The sequence below is a fragment of the Mus musculus genome, chromosome X (genome assembly GCF_000001635.26).
Source record: "Mus musculus strain C57BL/6J chromosome X, GRCm38.p6 C57BL/6J".
Lineage (NCBI taxonomy): Eukaryota > Metazoa > Chordata > Mammalia > Rodentia > Muridae > Mus > Mus musculus.
Genome location: NC_000086.7, coordinates 147539109 through 147557858, shown reverse-complemented (window position 1 = coordinate 147557858; position 18750 = coordinate 147539109). Strand labels below are relative to the sequence as shown.

The window sequence follows — 18750 nt, the reverse complement described above, 5'->3', positions numbered from 1 at the left end:
TACTTAATAGAAAAATTGGTGGCTGTGGGAGAAAAAAAATGTTTCTTTTCTACTCGGTATTATTTATAGCTGTTGAGTAACTGCTAATTTGGAAGGAAGGGGGGTGACTATAAAGTAACCTAGTATTTCAAATGTTTCTTGAAGAGAAATTGTATTTGTATCCATCCAGCATTTAAAGTCTCTATGTTTTGTTCAAAATTTCCCTCATTGTTTTCCTTGTATAATCTTTGGAATGTGTCATTTATTCTTTGTGATTTATTATCATTCATTTCATAAGTCTAGATTGACTTATTTTGCATATTGGTCTTAATTATCCAGCACCAGTATGTCATTTCACGAATAAAATCAAAATGTTAAACATTACAATATATCCTGTTACAGACTTAAGTAAAAGATGCAATCTTTACTCATGATTATCCACGAATTAACTAACATTACTCTTAGATTCTTACATTTTGTATATTGTTGGTTATTTAATCTCTTTTGAGGGTCCTGGTTGTAGTTAAGAGAGTAACTTGCTACATATAGTATATGTGGAGAATACTCTTCACACAGAATAATCCTTCAATATATACTTATTGCATGGGTAAGTGAATGCTTGGTGTTGTTTTTCCACTTTTTACCTATGTGACCTTCTGATAACAACATGAAGCAAAGCATAAACTATTTTATGTAACCTGTAAAATCTGAGTTATATTACCGGTTTATGGGCTTTATAGGAAGAACATATGATACTTTTGCAGTTCCTGGCTGTTGTCTTAATTATTTTCCTTGGAAGAATGTAAACCAGAATCTTAGAGATGGCACTAATGACAAACCAAAGGTTTCTATCCAAGTGTCTCTTGGTGAACAAATAAGTTTATTGGACTTCCTCACACAGCATGAGTGAGCAGTTACTTGCAGGAGTGTGGGGCATACCCCCAAATAGCCACTTCACTAAATATTTCACCACAGCATAGTTGATACTTCCCCCACAGCTATGCATATGATGTTCCCTCCTTCAATTAACCTTCAATCTTCTTTACATAGTTGGCTAGCCCCTCCCCGAGACCACGTACAGTTTGGGGGAGAATTCATATAACTAGGACTGGGACACAAGAAAGAGCAGTAGGAACCTCAGGTGAGATTCTGATGACCCTTCTTATCCCTTCCTTATATGAGGGAGTATTAACAGGCTGGGGCCTTGGAAACTTCTTGTGGGTAACTACAACTACTCCAATTAAGATGGAAATGGTTAGTATATCAATATTTCACAACTGTAGCAAATGCTATTTAATTCTCATTATTGAGTACTATTATCATCTAAGGTTATATAGGGACACTGAAGCATAGAGATTTCTTTTTTTTTTCCCCAAGTATTACACAGGAAGTTAAGGGATTGGAATAGTTTTCTGAACTTCATAACCTCTTTCTAAATCTAACCTCCCTTTGAACTTGGTGGTCTTGTCAAAAAACTTTACAGGCGTTGGTGTATATGTATGCAGAGCACATTGTATGTTTCAAATGTTTCTTACTTAGTCTGTCTTTTAATTCTTTGGGAGATAATTTTCCGTCTTAAATTTGTTTGCATATTTTCCTTTACACTTAAGATTTTTTTTTATCCCCAGGCTGTCTTTATCCTGGAGCATAAACATTGTTTTTAAAATAAATTCAAATCTTTTTTGTAAGCATCAGTTATGTATTTATTTTGCAGTGTTAGGAATGAAACCTGGGGTCTCCCATATTCTAGGGAAGCACTTTACCACTGAACCAGCCCCTGGGTAATTCTTAAACTATTTCCTTTCCTTATTTTTTTCTTACTAATGAATTTAGCGTCATTCTTCATCCTTCTTAATTATGGAATGTCTCAGTACATTGTTTGGTTTGAAAAATAAGGGATAGGAAGTATAAGTTACAATATCTCTTTGTGATAGGAGTGGGACTTAGTTCCTTATTTGGGAGAATACAGGCTTACTGAGTCCTGGATGGCAGTCTGGGTAGTGACAAGATACAACCCAATTTTTTAAATGGGCATGTTGTTTGGGGATTATTATTATTATTATTATTATTTTTTTTTTTTGGTGCAGTACTGGTGGGTAAATCCAGTGTGGTACTGGTGGGTAAATCCAGGACCTAGCAAAAGTTCTATACTGATCTAAATCCCCACCTCCTACCAGTGTATTTAATAAATCATTTTCAATTGCTAATCACTGGTATAAAGTTCAGTTTAAGTCCTATTCTTTCTGTGATTCATGTCCAATGTGAGTGCAATATTCTCTCTCTCTCTCTCTCTCTCTCTCTCTCTCTCTCTCTCTCTCTCTCTCTCTCTCTTTGGTTTTTCGAGACAGGGTTTCTCTGTGTTACCCTGGCTGACCTGGAACTCACTCTGTAGACCAGGCTGGCCTCAAATTCAGAAATCCACCTGCCTCTGCCTCCCAAGTGCTGGGATTAAAGGCGTGTGCCACCACTGCTGGGCCATGCAATTTTTTCTTATCATATTCATTTAAAGTAACCCTCTATGGCCACAAAGTCACTCAGCCAAATTGCTTTTCTTCCCTATATTGTTTTTCAAAGTATATAGCCTATGGCAGATCAATTTCCTTGGTGCATGCAGTCTTCTCTAAGACTGTGGTATGTTGTTCAAATTTACAAAGATGTGAATCATGTGCACAAGTTATTGGAATTAATGATAAAGGGACATGCCAGAGCATTCTAATTGTTTTCCCCAATAATCTCATTGAGTATTAGGGAAGGGAGCTGGAGGCTCATTGGGAGAGAAGTAGGTAGTGGAAATCTGAGCAGCAGCTGAAAGAGCTCACTACCTATCTGCCTACAAAGATTGTGGTCAGATTATGGAGGCACCACAATGTCTTATAATCGACTTTCAACTTTCTTTGGCCTCTACATTAAAACGTCTCTTTAAGTTGTAAGAAGGAACTCCTAAATCCCAAGATGGATTGGCTTCAAATCCCAGCATCAAATCGTCAGAATGCCATTTAAACTAAAACCTGTATTTCAAAAATTCTTTCCAAGGTTGTTTGATGATCAAAGCGCTTTTATCATCCAATGCTGACGTGATGAGACGAAACTGGAGATATTTTGGAGTTCTTGGAACAACTTCAAAGAGTCATAGAACAGAATGTGGAGACCTCTCTTTCCAAGTTTGGAAGGCAGCAGTTTGGCTGAGACTCACTGCAAGGAGAGCCTTCCTTGAAAACATTTAAGGTCTTTTCCTACTTTGGGCTTCTAAAGGCTAGCAGAATGCAAGTTATGCCTTATTCTCAATACGGTTCTCATTTTCCTCTCCAACCCTTCTTTTAGTATATTTGCACTGAAAGATGATTCTTGAGGTATTTGTAGGAAGTATCTCAGGTCAGTTGCCTCCTAATCCTCCCAAGAGCTGTTTCTATACATTTTGAAAGAAGTCCTTTTATTCCCCACCTCACATTTTGTGTTTTGTTTTTGTTTTGCAGAAGGAAAAGGCAAAGCACTCTGAGAGACTTGGGAGCAGGGGGAGGAGGCGCAGAGCTCAAGAGACTTCCAGTTAACCTGGTACCTCTTAAGACTTTGGTACCCAAAGCAGCGGACCCTGGATTTAGCATCCTTCCTCGGATCCTCGGTTGTTTTTTTTTTTTTTTTTTAACAAACGTTGAGCACGTTCCAGCGTCCTCTGTGTGCGCGACACCTCATAGCCACTGGCCCGGGGTTCCTTCCTACCATCTCCCTCGCCCCCCCTCCCACCCTCAGCCTGCGCATGCGTCCTAAGAACCCCCTCCACTCGCGGCCCAGGCTCCGAGTATTGTCGGGGGCTATTCTCTCTCCCAGGAACATGGCGGCGAGTCAGGGAGGCGGTGGGAACAGTGGGGGCGGCGGCTGCAGTGGAGGTGGAAGTGGCGGTGGCGGTGGCGCGGCTGGAGGAGGAGGTGGTGGTGGTGGAGGAGGAGGTGGGGGGGCCGGGGCGGGAGGAGGTGGCGGCTGTGGCGGGACCGTGGCGGTGCCCATCCCGGTACCGACTCTTTTCGGTCAGCCGTTCCCCAATGGGCCGCAGTGGCACCCGGGGAGCTTGCAGCCGCAGCACACGGTGAGGAGCCTGGACCGGGCCCTGGAGGAGGCGGGGAACTCTGGCATCCTGAGCCTCAGTGGCAGGAAACTCAGAGAGTTCCCGGGCAGCGGTTACGACCTGACGGACACCACCCAAGCAGGTGACAGGCTGGGGGGAGGGGAAGCGGGGCCTGGAAGGAGGATGGGGAGTGGGTGGCTGCGTGGCTGCCTTGGAGTCTGCTGGCCCGGCGCGCAGAGGCGGCGGGAGTCCCGGAATCCTAGCAGCCTCCTGTGACTGCAAAGGGGCAATGCAGGCAGCGGGAAAGAGGGGCGCCAGTAGCCCAGGGATGATGGAGAGCTGGCTGCGATGTTAGGGGCATTATTGTTAGAGAGTTGCGTGCATACAGGCAGAAGGGACTTATTGACACCTTCCTTAATGCACTTCTTGCAACTCTTGGTCTTATCTTTCCCTACCTCAACTGTGAGTAGGTGGGAGGCAGTGAGGGGGAGTTGAGAACAGACAATGCAGAATATCATAATCTCTACTTATTCCTTGAAGGCATCCATGCCTGCACGAATGGCATAGTCCTTTTTAGAGTCAGGTTTGCTGTTTGTGGTCTTATGGTGGATTTGTTTAATCATCTTAGGGTATTTTTGGCTTCTTTCCCCTCATGTATGCCTTATAGAGTGTTTTCTATTTTATCTTATTTTATTTATTCATTTTCCTGGCGTTGAGAGGTGATGGTGGCTAGATTAGTATTTGTTGTAGTAGCAAATTAAATCATCAATCACTTAAGGGTTTGGTTATTGGGTGAAAGGCAGTCCAGATTTGAATGATGTTAGTTTTAATTTTTATAGCAGAAATCAAAAGAAATGAGCATTTTTGAGAAAAATATTCCATTTCTTATGGAGTTGATGGTTAATGGATTATCCTATACTCTGTGTTCGTCTTTGTTGTGGCTGGTATTTTTGCTGTTGTTACGAATTCGCTCTCCTTCTAAAGCTGTGCAGCTTATTTTTAGCTTTGTTTAGGTTTGCTGAAAGTTTTTTTTTCCTTCTCATGATCTTTAATTCTTTATTTATGTACCCCATATACTCTGCTGAAATGAATTATGCACCAAAATATTAGAAGTGATGTAGTGATTTTGAAGCAACATAGTAAGTAAATTCATGCGTAGTAGGAAATAGTAAACAACCTTATTTACAAACCAGACAAATTGAGTGCATTCAGTTTCTAGACATCAAATCAAGATGCATGCACTGGCAGAGGATGGAAGAGGAAGAAAACCTCAAATGAAGCTTCCTAGTCAATAATCCTCTTAGGCGTTAGCCTCAGGAATGCATAATCAAGACCTGATTTTGTATTTTGGAAAGCACATTTGAATGTTTACACCTTTACCAAGAACAGATTGTCCAAACAACTCTATTCACATACTCATGGTGAGGTACTGACAATATATGCTCCTTGGTGTGTTTTTACAAAAGCTTCAAGAAAAATGGCTCCATGATGCATTCTTATAGGAATTGTTTTTCTTACTGTTTTTTTCTTTTCTTTTTTTAACCCATAAAGGTTCCTTCATTCTACCTGTGGGACAAAGTTTAAGCATCTTAGCTGTCACTGTCTGGCCCCAGGTTAATTATTGCAACCTTATCTCCACAAATGTTTCTGCCTTCTGTTCCAACTAGGTCAGCTTGCTGCCCTTCAAATGTGTTTGTGTAATTTTGCCTCATATTCATGAAGGTTCTCAGTATGCAGGAGGTTTTCTAAGAAGCTGGCTCCATAATCCATAGCAGTCTTCTGTTTCTTTGAATTCCTCGGCACTTATTGTCTTTACTACTTGTTTGACATTTCTGACTTTATTTTCCCTTTATGCTTGTGCCTTGTTCTCCCTGAGGATATGGGGAGCCCCTTTAAAGGTATATACTCATTTAGTGTTACCATTCTATATTGCTTCCTCCTCCTCCCCCTCCTACTTCTCCTCCTCCTCCTCCTAGCCCCCTCCTCCTCCTCTTTGTATAGTGACGTTTCTCACAAACATGAACATCATTTTATTCAGTTATAACCATTTGCTTTTAAGCCTTTGGTTGGTTTTCTGAGGCAAACCTCAACACAACCCAGAACCATATTTGTTCTTGGTAAGCTGTTAACTCCCCATATCTTTTTGTTGGTACTGGTGCTGAAGACTCAGGATTTTGCACATGCTATTGAAGCATTCTGTATCCATCTTAATCTTTACTAGGGTCTACATGGTATACCTTTTGGTGTGTGTACTTGTGCTTGTGCCCGTGCAAACCTGTGCTAGGGTGTGTATGAAAATGTGTAGGCCAGGGGTCAGCCTCAGGTGCAGTGCGTTTGATTTTCTTTGAGAGGTGCTCTCACTGCTCTGAAGTTGTCAAGGAGACTAGGCTGGGTGGTTTGAGAACACTGAGGACCCATTTCTCTTCCTTTCTCCAGCTCTGGGATTTAAAAAAAAAAATGTGCCAAGCTTTTTTTCTTTTGTATGTAGATGCTGGGGATTAAATTTAGATACTCATGCTTACCTGACTAACACCGGCTGAGGCTGAGTAAGGTGTTTTCATTTGTGTGTTTTCCTCCTTTACCTTTTCATTCTCTTCCTGCTTCCTCCTTTGTGTGTGATACTCCTGTGTGTAAACATTCCCTTATGGATGAAGGCACATGGGTGCTATGGGCAATGTGTGGTCATCAAAGGAGTATCTTGCATATCCGTTCTTACCTTCTACCTAAAGATAGGAGTCTTCTGGACTCTGAGTATTCTTGGCTAGCTGACCCATGATCTTCTAGGGCTTCTGCTGCCTTTCTTCTTATCTTCCTAAAGGAGTGCTGGGATTGCAAATACCTGAGTTACTGTGCCTGTCCTTTACGTGGGTTCTGGGGATTTGTACTCCAGCTGTCATTCTGTTGACAGGACTTTACCCATTGTCATTTCCCCAGCTCCCCTTACCCACCCTTTTGAGACAGAGTCTCTGTATTTCCAGCTAGTATTGAATTTACTTTGTATCCCAAATTGGCCTTGAACTTGAGATAATTTGCCTGACTCAGTCTCACCTAATTACAGGCATAAGCAACCATCTGATAGTACTTTTCAAAATAACTCTGCTTTATTATAAGCTATGATGCATATATGAAGGAGAATAGGCAGATTTTTCTCTTTCTTACTTTGAGTTATCTTTGCTTAATATTATACTTTCTAAACCCACCCACTTGCCTCTTAATTTCACTTTTATGAATATCTGAATAACATTCTAGTTTGTATGTGTAGTACATTTTCATTATCTACACATTTGTAAGTGGATGCCCGTGTTCATTCCATTTCATTGTTATTGTAAATACAGGAGCGATAAATATCGATGTGCAACTCTACCTGGTATGGAGTCCTTTGAGGAGTCTAGCTGGGTTATATGGTCGGGGTTCTTTTGTTTTATTTTCTGAGGAAATTCCAAACTCCTCTCCTTACTTATTGTAATAGTATGAATTCTACCAGCAGTGAGTAAGGATTACTTCTCCCCATCCTCCCCCTATAACCCTGTCCTCTCTAACTTTTGCTGTTAGATTTCTTGATGGTAGCCATTCTGACCAGGGTATGTTGAAGTCTCAAAGTAATTTACTTTGCATTTATCCAGTGACTACTGATGTTAAGTACTTTAAACAATACATTCCATTTGTGTTTCTTCTTCTGAAAAATGTCTGTAGATTTAATTAGCCCATTTGTTAATTAACAGTTTTAATTCCTAGCCTATAATGTGCATGCATGTGTGTGTGTGTGTGTATATATATATATATATATATATGCTGTTAGTATGGGTGTAGTTATAACATTTAGAAAGACAATAGAGAGAATACAATTAGATGATGAGGAAGGATGGGATAAAGGTAAAATGACATGTGAATCATGAACAGGACATAATGACACTTTTTCTCTCCTGGTTTCAACTCTCTCTCATAGATTTGTAAATTTTTTTGTGGTATACAAGTGAAGAAAAATTTAATTGAAAGTAAAAGTGTAAAGCCCTAAGCAAAGCTTTGTCTCTTCAGAAATGATCATTCTGACTGTATAGCAGTTTGCTGAGATGGACAGGCTTGGGGCAAGGCAAGTGTTTGAACCAGCTGTGTAGATAAAAAAGTGAATGTTTTTATTTGTGAGTAATTAGAACAAAGTTATTTTATTTAAAAATCAATAATGTGGTTTTATTTTTTTTAAAAAATCAATAAAACAGCAAATTAAAAAGGAAAGAAATGCCAAAGATTTAATATTTTTTTTTGTCTTTCAAATGTACTTTCTTTGTGAGACCATATCAAAATCAGGTAGAGTAAAATAGATCTTGTGGTATTATCTTTTTCATTTCAATGAGATATAAGTATGTGAGTTACTTGTCATCTGTTTTGAAAAGATTTATCTATGCATTATCTAGGAGCAATATTTGTGAATACAGATATCATGTTCATTCTATGTAAATGAAAGAAGGCACCTCAGATTTAAAGGCAAATGCAGCATATGTGAGGTTATATATGTACATGTACACAAACATATACATCCAGGTAAATACCGTCTTCTTTAAGATGACACTGCTTGATGGCATTGTTACAGTGTATGTACAATGACTCTTGGCTAATGTTTCAGAACAAAACTGATTATTTAGACAAGCATGAGGTAGTTTATTGGATGGAGGAAGGACTCAAAGAAATGAAAATAGCTAAGATACTATTCTGCTAATTAAACAGTGGTTGGAACATGAGTTAAAAATAGCAGATATGCTATTCTGCTAATTAAGTGGTTGCTGGAAAATGAGCCAAAGCAATATTGACTTAAGGGAAATCGACAAATTTCCAAAGAAGAACGAAGGGAAGGCTTTCTGTGTTTTTTTTTTTTTTTAAACTCTCACTCATACATGCATAAGATGAAATATACCAGTGTTTCCTGCTCTGGCTAGACATTACAATCACAAGGGATTTTTTTTTTAAGCACCAAGGCCATACTCCAGACCAATTAAATTAGGGTCTCAGTGGCCAAGTTTCTCAAACAAAATCTTCCCAGGTGAATTCAATATACAGTCAAGGTTGTATAAATGTAAACACTTTCAGTTTGAGTGAATGAACGTTCAGGCAGAAATTTAGTGATTAACCTAAGGTTACTACTCATCCAGAGGTTCAAAACCCAAGCTATGAAGTTTTCAAGTTCTAGTGCAGTGTTATTGTGTGTCTTTATACTCTATGGGATGAGCTTACTAGGAACCTATGGTTAGTTTTTTTTTTCCTTTAGTTTTCTTGGTTATCCCAACCGTATAGCTCATCCTCTTTGTAAACTTTACATACTGTCCTCCAATTATGTAGCCATGAAGCCTTGTTGCCTCTAAAAGGCTTGCTAAGATGGAACATGGCAAGAAGAGCTGTTGGTAGAGTGTGTCTTTGGTGTCTTTTTCCATTTTTCTCTGCATTTATGTCTGTGACTTGTGGATCCCTCCTGTCAGTTTTCATTTCTACCTCTGTCTCACTTTTCTCCTTTACTGGGATGGTGCTCAATGCTACATGATTATGACAGTTTCTTGAGAGAAGATTCGCATTTAAGAGGAGCTTGTACCTTTCCTGAGAAATCAGCTGATGGTTTGTCCTCATGACCTTTTTGAGTATATCCACTTTCTCAACTCTTAATAATAATAAACCTCTCACCCAAAATGGATATAAGAAGTATCCAAAAATTGTTATTGTATTTTGGGAAAGACACTTATTCTCTTTGTAATCTCTCCTTTCATGTGGCCTGCTTATAGACTTTGTATGAACTTTCTGGATACCATGATAATTTGTTGCCTTAAAATGAATTTATTGCACTGGGCAGAGGTGTTGCATACCTTTACTCCCAGCACTTGGGAAGCAGAGTCATGCAGATATCAGAGTTTGAGGTTAGCCTGCTCTAAAAAGTATGTTCTAGGACAGCCAGGGCAACACAGAGAAACCTTGTTTTGCAAAACCATAAACCAACCAACCAAAAACAACAACAGAAAAACCAAGAAGAATGTATTGGTTACCCAAACATATGTTGATCGTTTTCACAGCTCGCCCTCCCCCTTGCTACAACTGAGTGGATGTGTTTGAGCCTGCTTGCAGCCAGTCCCTCTGATGCACTCACTGTACAGTAACTTTTCTGTCCACGAGCAGATGTCTGTAAAATAGATTTAGGAATTCTTTTGCCAGATTGTGCTGTGTCCCGCATAATCACATGTTTTCCTGTAAACCAGGAATTGACTCTAGGATTTCCTACATATGTTGGCTCACCTCTTCAACTGTAGGATATGGTACATTGTATTCAATTGTAAAATGGAGCCAGATAAAAACATCTGACCTAGTCTCATAGTTAAAGGTCTTGCTAGTGCACTCACTGGAACAAGTTTGTGATGTTTGTCTTTGACCTGAATCAAGTATCTGCCTTTCTTTATGGAGTGTCTTCCTAAAAATGGAATGTGAAACACATTTTTCAGAGTTGACTCATATTTTAATAACTGTAGATTATATCTGATTTGCTAAACCTTGAATGGATTTACTCTAGAACAAATTCTATAGTGATCCCTTAATGTCTTTTACTTTTTCTGCAAGTTTGCAAAGTTAAATAAAATTTTAGCTTGAATTGGAAGGTGTAGTCATTGTTAAACTAATTCAATTTGTACTTCTTCATATATAATGTATACATTCTATTTTATCCTATTAAATATGCTTTGACATTGTTTGCTATTGGTAGAATACATAGTACTTCTTGTGTTTGCTGTGGAGTATATAGCAAAGTATTGGTTAGGAATAGCACAGTGAAGTATCCACTGGGAATGTTTTTTCCTTATTATAGAACTATTAATAGAAATTTATAGAAGTTACTTCTTGTGAAAGTGCATACTTACTCAACTTTATGGCTATCATACATTTTCCATGTCATGCCATGTTTTATTTACTCACATAGCCTTTTATGCCTTTATGTTTGAAAACTTTAGAATAAAATAATTACTATTAGAAGTTTAACTTTGGAGACATGTTCAATTGTCCAGAAAGAAAGGAACCTAGCATGTATATAGATGTACATCTGTAATACTATCCATCTGAAGGCTAAGAGAGTAATGTATTATTATTATTTCTTCTATTTTGGGTGATTATAATATAATTACATCTCTCCCTTCCTTATTCCCCTTCCAAATCCTCTTATACTTACAACTCCCTACTCTCTTTTAAATTGATGGCCTCCCTTTTCACTGTATTATTATTGTATGAATATATATAAACACACACATTCCTAAATATAACCTGTTTAGTCCATGTAATGTTGCATGTATGTGTGGGTATCTGTGTGTGGTATGTGTATGTGTGAGTGAAGGGCAGACTATGGATCCATCTTTCTATCCCCTAGGCAGTAATACCTTGAACTTAAGGCTAAATTAAAGTATATAAGGCATAAGGAAACAATGTCAAACCAAAAAAAAAAAATCCAGAAAGATTGGTATCTCAGTATTAGAATCCTTGCCTAGCATGCATAAAGGAAGCCCTGTGTTTGATTCTGGTGTAAATAACCAAAGATAGGCTACATATTTGAAGTACAGCATAAATACACACAGAAATGGATAGTTAGGATACCCTGTACTTGGATGGGAAGTGTTGCTTAAAGTTTAAATTTTTATGTTTCAATTTAGATTAGTTATAATTAGTTAGGGTTCTCTAGAGGAATAAAACTGATGGGATAGATGAATATGTCTATATGGGTTATATATAATATTATATAGATATTATAACTATAACTAACTATATGATTATTACCATATATATGTATCTATCTATCTGTCTATATATCTATATCTTTCTATCTATCTATCTCTATGTGTGTCTATCTATCTATTAATCTATCTATATATCTGAGTGTATTGCAGGCTGTGTGTGGTCCAGCTAGTCTAACAGTGGCTGTCTACTAACAGAAACTCCAAGAATCCAGTAATTTTTTAGTCCATGAGCTGGATATCTCAGCTGATCTTCAGTATATGCCAGAATCCCAGGAAGTGGGTTCTAATGCCAGTGAAGGAAAGAACTTGCCAGTGACAGTGAGAGCAAGCAGACAAAGAGCAAACACTTTCTTCTTCTATGTCCTTCCTATAGACTGCTACCAGAAGGTGTGGCCCAGATTTAATGTGGATTTTCTCCCCTCAAAAGATCCAGATGTAGTTTGGGTCTTCCCACATCAAATAATTCAATCAAGAAAACTTTCTCAAAAATATACTCAGCCACTCATATTTTAGTTCATCCCAGATGTAGTCAAGTAAATAAACATCACACTTGGGATAGTTTATATGGCATTAGAAATAGGTGATCAAGATCACTGACAATGAAAGTAATGTTAGGTATACCTTTCATAAGAACTAAGTATTGAAGAGTTATAGCATACTGACTTTCTGGGGCATAGTATTCAAACTCTAGTAAATTCATTGAAAATGGACATTCTCTCTGCTCAACCCAGTAGCTCACTCTGAATGATACTTAAACTGGGTGAAGATAAACCTCATGCCTTGGGGATTCATTATCACCATGGCACAGGAGATGAAATCTTGGCCTTGGGATGTAAGTCAGTTGAAACAATGGCTGCTTAGCATTCAGAAAGCCCTAGGTTCATTCCTCAGCATAACACAAACCAGTTATTGTAGTGCATGCTTATAACCCCATCATTCAGAGAGGAAACATGAGGGTCTGAATATCAAACCTCGAACTGGCTTGATAGTGAATTGGAGGCCAACCTCTGTTACTGGAGAACCAGTCTCAAAATGGAAACAAACAAGCAAAGCAGTACAAGCAGTGCCACTAAGAGAGTCAAATTATAACTGTTTCTCTTTTTCCCCATGCTTGGATATGTTCAGATAGTTGATGAAGCATTGTAATACTCTTGTAGAATCAGTTTTTTGAAAATTTTAGAGACTTCTCTACATGTCCTTTATAGGACAAAAATCCACACCTTACACTCCAGAGCACCATTTAATGTATTTAAAGAAAATGGTATGGGGTAATTTTATAACAAGTCAACTTTAAGTGTCAATTTCTGCTTTTGCATTCAGTCTAGTAAAGGTCAAACTTTAACTAATGCTGGTTTGGGGGTACTGTAGATTGAACTCAGAGCTTTGTACCCTTGTTTTGTTTTTACCTTAATCCCAAACACTAAGTCTTTGTTTAATCTGTTTCAAAGAGATTTAAATTTGTAGAATTTCACTTACCTAAAACCAGTGTATGGATTCTACTAGATAACAATTCCATATTTTCTAATGTTATTTGAGGTCATGTGAAAGAAAAGTTTTGATATGAGAGTTTTAATATTTTTTTTTACCTAAACAAGATTTACAGACTGAGCAGGTTGTAGTTAGGTGTGTGTGTGAGTGTGTGTACTAAAAACAAACAAACAAAAACCCAGATGAATCTCAGAAACTTAATATTGGGTCAGAAAATATAAAAGTTTCTACAGTTAAAGAAAACATAGTATTAATTGGGTTTCACTTTTTAAAGCTTTGAGACAAAGAATAAGAGATTGGAACTCTGAAAGTTTTGTTAAGACAGCTGACTGGCTTGAATGTGCTTTAGCAACCACTGACAATCATAGTTACACAATGCAAAGCACAGTCGAACAAGGACTGCAAACAGTAACAATTTGGGGGTGGTGCTGATAACAACATTTAGTAATCAGAGATGAGGGATGCTGCCAAGCATCTTTCAGTGAAAAGAACAATCCCCACAATGAAGAAAAAAATGAAATTTTTTTTTCTTTCCCAAAGCATCAATGGTAACTATCATTTTTGAACCTTAACTTTGAAGAAGGTTGAGTGTTGTAAGTGAAAACAGTGTGCATTGCTTGATTAGAGGTTGGGATAGCATTTGATTGCACTATAGGCACATCACAGGGAGCTTTAGAAAGAATACTTTGTCTCCATATTTGCTCCCCTGAGTATTTTGTTCCTCTTTCTAAGAAGGACAAAGCACCCAAAATTTGGTCTTCTTTCTTCTTGAGCTTCATGTGGTCTGTAAATTATATCTTGGATAGTCTGAGCTTTTGGGCTAATATCCACTTATCAGTGAGTGCATGCCATATTCGTTCTTTTATAATTGAGTTACGTCACTCAGGATGGTAGGAGACAAAATGAAGAGCAGAGACTGAAGGAAAGGCTACAAGATACTGTCCCACCTGGGGATTCATCCCATATACAGTCACCAAACCCTGACACTATTGTGGATGCTAAGAAGTACTTGCTGAAAGGAGCCTAATATAGCAGTCTCTTGAGAGGCCCTGTCAGAGCCTGACAAATACAGAGTCAGATGCTAGCAGCCACCATTGCGCTGAGTGTGGGGTCCCCAATGGAGGAGTTAGAGGAAGAACTGAAGGACCTGTGGGGGATTATAATTCCATAGGAAGAACAACAATATTAACCAACCAGACCCCTCAGAGCTCCCAGGGACTAAGCCATCAACAAAGGAGTACACATGGCTCCAGCTGCATATGTAGCAGAGGATAGCCTTGTCAGGCATCAGTGGAAGGAGAGGTCCTTGGTCCTATAAAGGCTTGATAGATGCCCCAGTATAGGGGAATCTAGGGCAGGGAGGCAAAAGTTTGTGGGTGGGTAGAGGAACACTCTCATAGAAGCAGGGGGTTCTGAGGGGGATGGGATAGGGGGTTTCCGGGAGCAGGGAAACTGGGTAAGGGGGATACCACTTGCAATGTAAATAAAGAAAAATTAAAAAAAAATGAAAAGAATGCGTTGGCTTAGAAAGAGGATCACATAGAACCTTACTGAATATGGACATCTCAATATTGTCTCAAACCCAGCTTATCAGATGACAAGCTCTTGTTGCTGACTCTTGACTCTCTTGTCACTCAGATCAGGAATGTGGGGCTTGTTCCAGCTTCTTCTTTTTTCTCTCAGCTTCTCCATCAGTTAGAAATTGGTGCCTGTTCACCAGAGGCTTTTGAATAACTTTCCTTCCTGTCTGTCCTCACTGCCACCGTTATTCTGGTTCCTCTCCTCCTTGCCTTGAACTGGACCTGTCAATAGTTTCTCACAGTTTCTCATCTGTCATCTTGGCTTCAACGTCATTTTATTTTCTCCACACTTGTTCAACTGTGCTTTGCATTGTGCAACTATGATTGTCAGTGGTTGCTAAAACACATTCAAGCCAGTAAGCTGTGTCTTAACAAAACATTTCAGAGTCCCATTTTCTTATTCTTTGTCTCAAAGCTTAAAAAAAAATTATACTTTGTTTTCCTTAACTAGTAACTTTAATATTTTCCTTAATTACGTTTCCGAGATTCATCTGGTTTTTTGTTTGGTTTTGGTGTGAAGTGCAATTCATTCTTTTGGGTCACTACACTATACCACACTCTGACTTTTGAGCTATCCCCATTCTCCTGCAGACAATCGACCTGTAAACATTAAGCATATCTCTTACATATATGGAAATCTTTCTCTTTTGTATACTTTGAAATGGAATTGCTAGGTTGTTGATCAATCTTCAAATTGTTTTACAGTTTATATTTTCATGGAAATCTCGTGCGCACATGCGTGTGTGTGTGTGTGTGTGTGTGTGTGTGTGTGTGTGTGTGTATGTGTATGTGTGTGTGTGCTTCCTGTACACAGACTAGATCAGGCTTGGATTATGTGTCATGTTGGATGAGATGTCTCCTGATGCTCCTCCATAGACATTTCTACAAGTGTTTATGAACACGAGTCCCCTATATTTAAATATTTTCTAATTTCAAACAGTATTTTTGGAAGTCTTTTCTAAACTTTTATTGATCTTTTGTGAATTTCACATCATGTACTCAATCCCACCCATCTTCCCATCCATTCATATCCACCCTTGCAACCTTCCCCCAAATGAAAACAAAACACACAAATAAAAACCTCCTCACTGTGGAAGCTGCAGTATGTCAGTATCATGGGGTACTGCATGCTAAACCCTTTTGCTCAGATAGCTTTACTTGCAAATGCTCACTGCAAGGAGTCATTGGTCTGGTTTGAGGCCTCTGTATGCTATGCTAGAGTACTATAGTCTCACCAGGACTCCTCTCGCATATCCTGATTTGCCCTCTGTCATGGAGATTCTGCAGCCTTGGATCTCTAGGACCAGCTCCTTCAGGCACTGCAACAGTCCATAGATGAGGTGGATGTTGGGGTGGACAACGTTAGGTGTGGGTGGTAGCCCACCAGCTCTCTTGCACGCACACCACCAGAGTCAGCTTTACATTATTGCCTCATTAGCATACCCAAGGGGCGGGGCCAACTCTCCTGCTCTCCTGCTCTGCTCTGCTGTCCTGCTCTCCTGCTCTTGGGGCTGGCTCACCCTAGCCTCTGCCACCAGGATAAGCTCTATTGTGCTGTCTTAATGGTGCAGGGTTCTCTACCCTGAGTGCCATAGCCAGCGGGGTGTGGGACTGGCTGTCTTGCTCTCATGACTTTGTGGCCAGCTCTCCTATCTGCTGCAGGTTACTGGGGCGAGAGGGTAAGGCATGGCATCTCTCTTGAGCCCAGATCACCTCATGACAGAAGAGGGTTCATGTTCTCAGGGAAGCCCACACCCCCGCACCCTGTCGCCCACACCCTTGTCCCCTCTATTGTGCTGCCCAGGTGAGATGTGTGTGTATGGGCGGGGCACTCTCCAGAGTACTGTAGCTGGTGAAGGACAGGGCTATCTCTCCCCAGTGCCACAACCAGTAAGGGGTGGGGCCAGCCCTGTACTGTCCTTGGACACCAACATGGTCCCAGGCAGCAGCCCTCACAAGGGATATCACGATTATGTTTGGTGGTAACACGGGCCATGGTTATAGACACAGACCTTTGCTGCTGCATTTCCACCAGCCCAGGCATGAACCCTAGTGTCAGGATGGGCTGGGACTTCACCATTGCCTCAGGTAGCAGTGCTGGCTGCTAACATCAGGCTGTTCCTCACAACTTCGAGTTTCCAGTCCCACCTCTTTTTATTGTGCTCAAACCATTCTGCTTGTCTTTCTCTCTCATCTCTCCACCACATGCTTGCATATTTAGTAGCGCCCTTGGTGAGCAGGCCAAGCAGTGCACAGCATCACACTGAGAACATCATAAATGCATATGATATGTTTTGATCTAATCCTTATTCCCCCATTCCCTCCCGTTGAAGTTGCCTTTTATATCTCCTTACCACCTTTATCTCCCAACTTCATGTACTTTGTTTGTTTTAATCCAGAATCAGTTTAGTGCTGTCTGTATACACTTGGGTATAGGACCATCTACTGGAGCATGGGTGACCTCTCAGAGTTTGAATCGCTGAAGAAAACTCACACTGATTTCTGAATTATGGTGCCTTTCATTTCTGTTTCATACCTAGTTGTCCTGAATATAAATTATGGTACAATATTTAGTAGATATAGTGAGAAAGGGCCTTTCTTGTCTGAGTTTGGAAGGGTAACATTTTTAGTATTTTCTCAATAGATATGACGTTAACTTTGGTATTTGAGCATAGCATTTATTAGGTATCTCATTGAGGGTTTCCAGTGCCATGAAAAGACACCATGACCAAGGCAACTCTTATAAAAGAAAGCATTTAATTAGGGCTGTCTTACAATTTCAGAGGTTCAGTCCCTTGTAGTCTCATGCAGGGAAGATGGCGGCTTGCAGGCAGACATGGTGCTGGAGAAGTTGAGAGTTCTACATGTAGATCTGCAGGCAGCAGGAAGAGAGATATACTCGGGCTCTTGAAATCTCAAAGGCCACACCAAATGACACGCTTCTTCCAACAAGACTGAACCTACTCCACAAAGGCCGTTTGCCCTAATTCTTCTAAGTAGTTCCACTCCTTGATAACTTAAGCATTCTCGTATATGAGCCTATGGGGCCCATTCTTATTCAACCCCCCACATCAGGTTGAAGAAATTCCTTTCTATAACTAGTTTTATAGTATTTTGATTTTTAAAAGGCATTAGATTTTGTAAAATGCTTTTTCTGTGCAATAAGTTAATCATATTTTTGTTCTTTATTGCATTCATATGGGATACTACACAGATTTATTTTATTAAGGAACTCATCTTGTTTTACTGAACTCCCATGCTTTTATTTAGTCTCAGAGTTCGAAACTATGGTTTGCTTTTCAAAAGTATCCAACCACCCATCTTTGCATGTTTCTTGGTCTGTAGTTACTCCCTGTCAGGCATTCTGCCTTTTGGTAAGCCTCCTTTCTTTTCGTCCTTCACCTGCAGCAGTGATAACTTCAGACCCCTTTTGTAGTAGCTGTGATATTTTATTGCAATTCCTAGCTTTCCTCCATTGCACCATTTAATAACTATCATCTTTGGAGGCAGGGTCTTGTCCTATAACTCAGTCTGATCTAGTACCCACGGCGTAGTCCAAGTTGGCCTTAAACTTCCAGTGCTTCTGCTTTGTGAGTGCTAGAATCAAGGATGTTCTACCACACTGAGCTCTATATAATTTGTTCCTTTGATTTGATCTTCTCCCATACAATACATCCTGAGCGTTGTCTTTCCTCCCTCCACAATTACCAGTGCCCCACTCCCATTGCTCCCTCTGTTTGCCTTCAGAAAAGAGCAGGCCTCCCAGTGATATCAACCTAACATGACATAAGATGCCATAAGAGTGGGCACAAACCCTCATGTCAAGGCCCAGTAAGAGGAAAGGGGTCTTAAAGCATAGGTAAAAGAGTCAGAGACATCCTCGCTCCCACAAACC

The 18750-nt window shown here is 39.8% G+C and overlaps 1 protein-coding gene across 8 annotated transcripts in view; it reads left to right on the top strand.

The window, feature by feature from the left end:
- The first annotated feature begins 3755 nt into the window (after positions 1-3755).
- The window catches only part of Lrch2 (leucine-rich repeats and calponin homology (CH) domain containing 2), an 83729-nt gene continuing 68734 nt past the window's right edge, over positions 3756-18750 (top strand). For 3 of the 8 annotated variants that reach the window (XM_017318455.2, XM_006528791.4, XM_006528790.4), the window contains exon 1: positions 3757-4181. In XM_017318455.2, the coding sequence (XP_017173944.1) occupies positions 3809-4181 (373 nt within the window). In that variant the 5' untranslated portion in view covers positions 3757-3808. The other 5 variants (NM_001081173.2, NM_001356368.1, XM_006528788.4 and 2 more) reach the window with 4 other exon arrangements.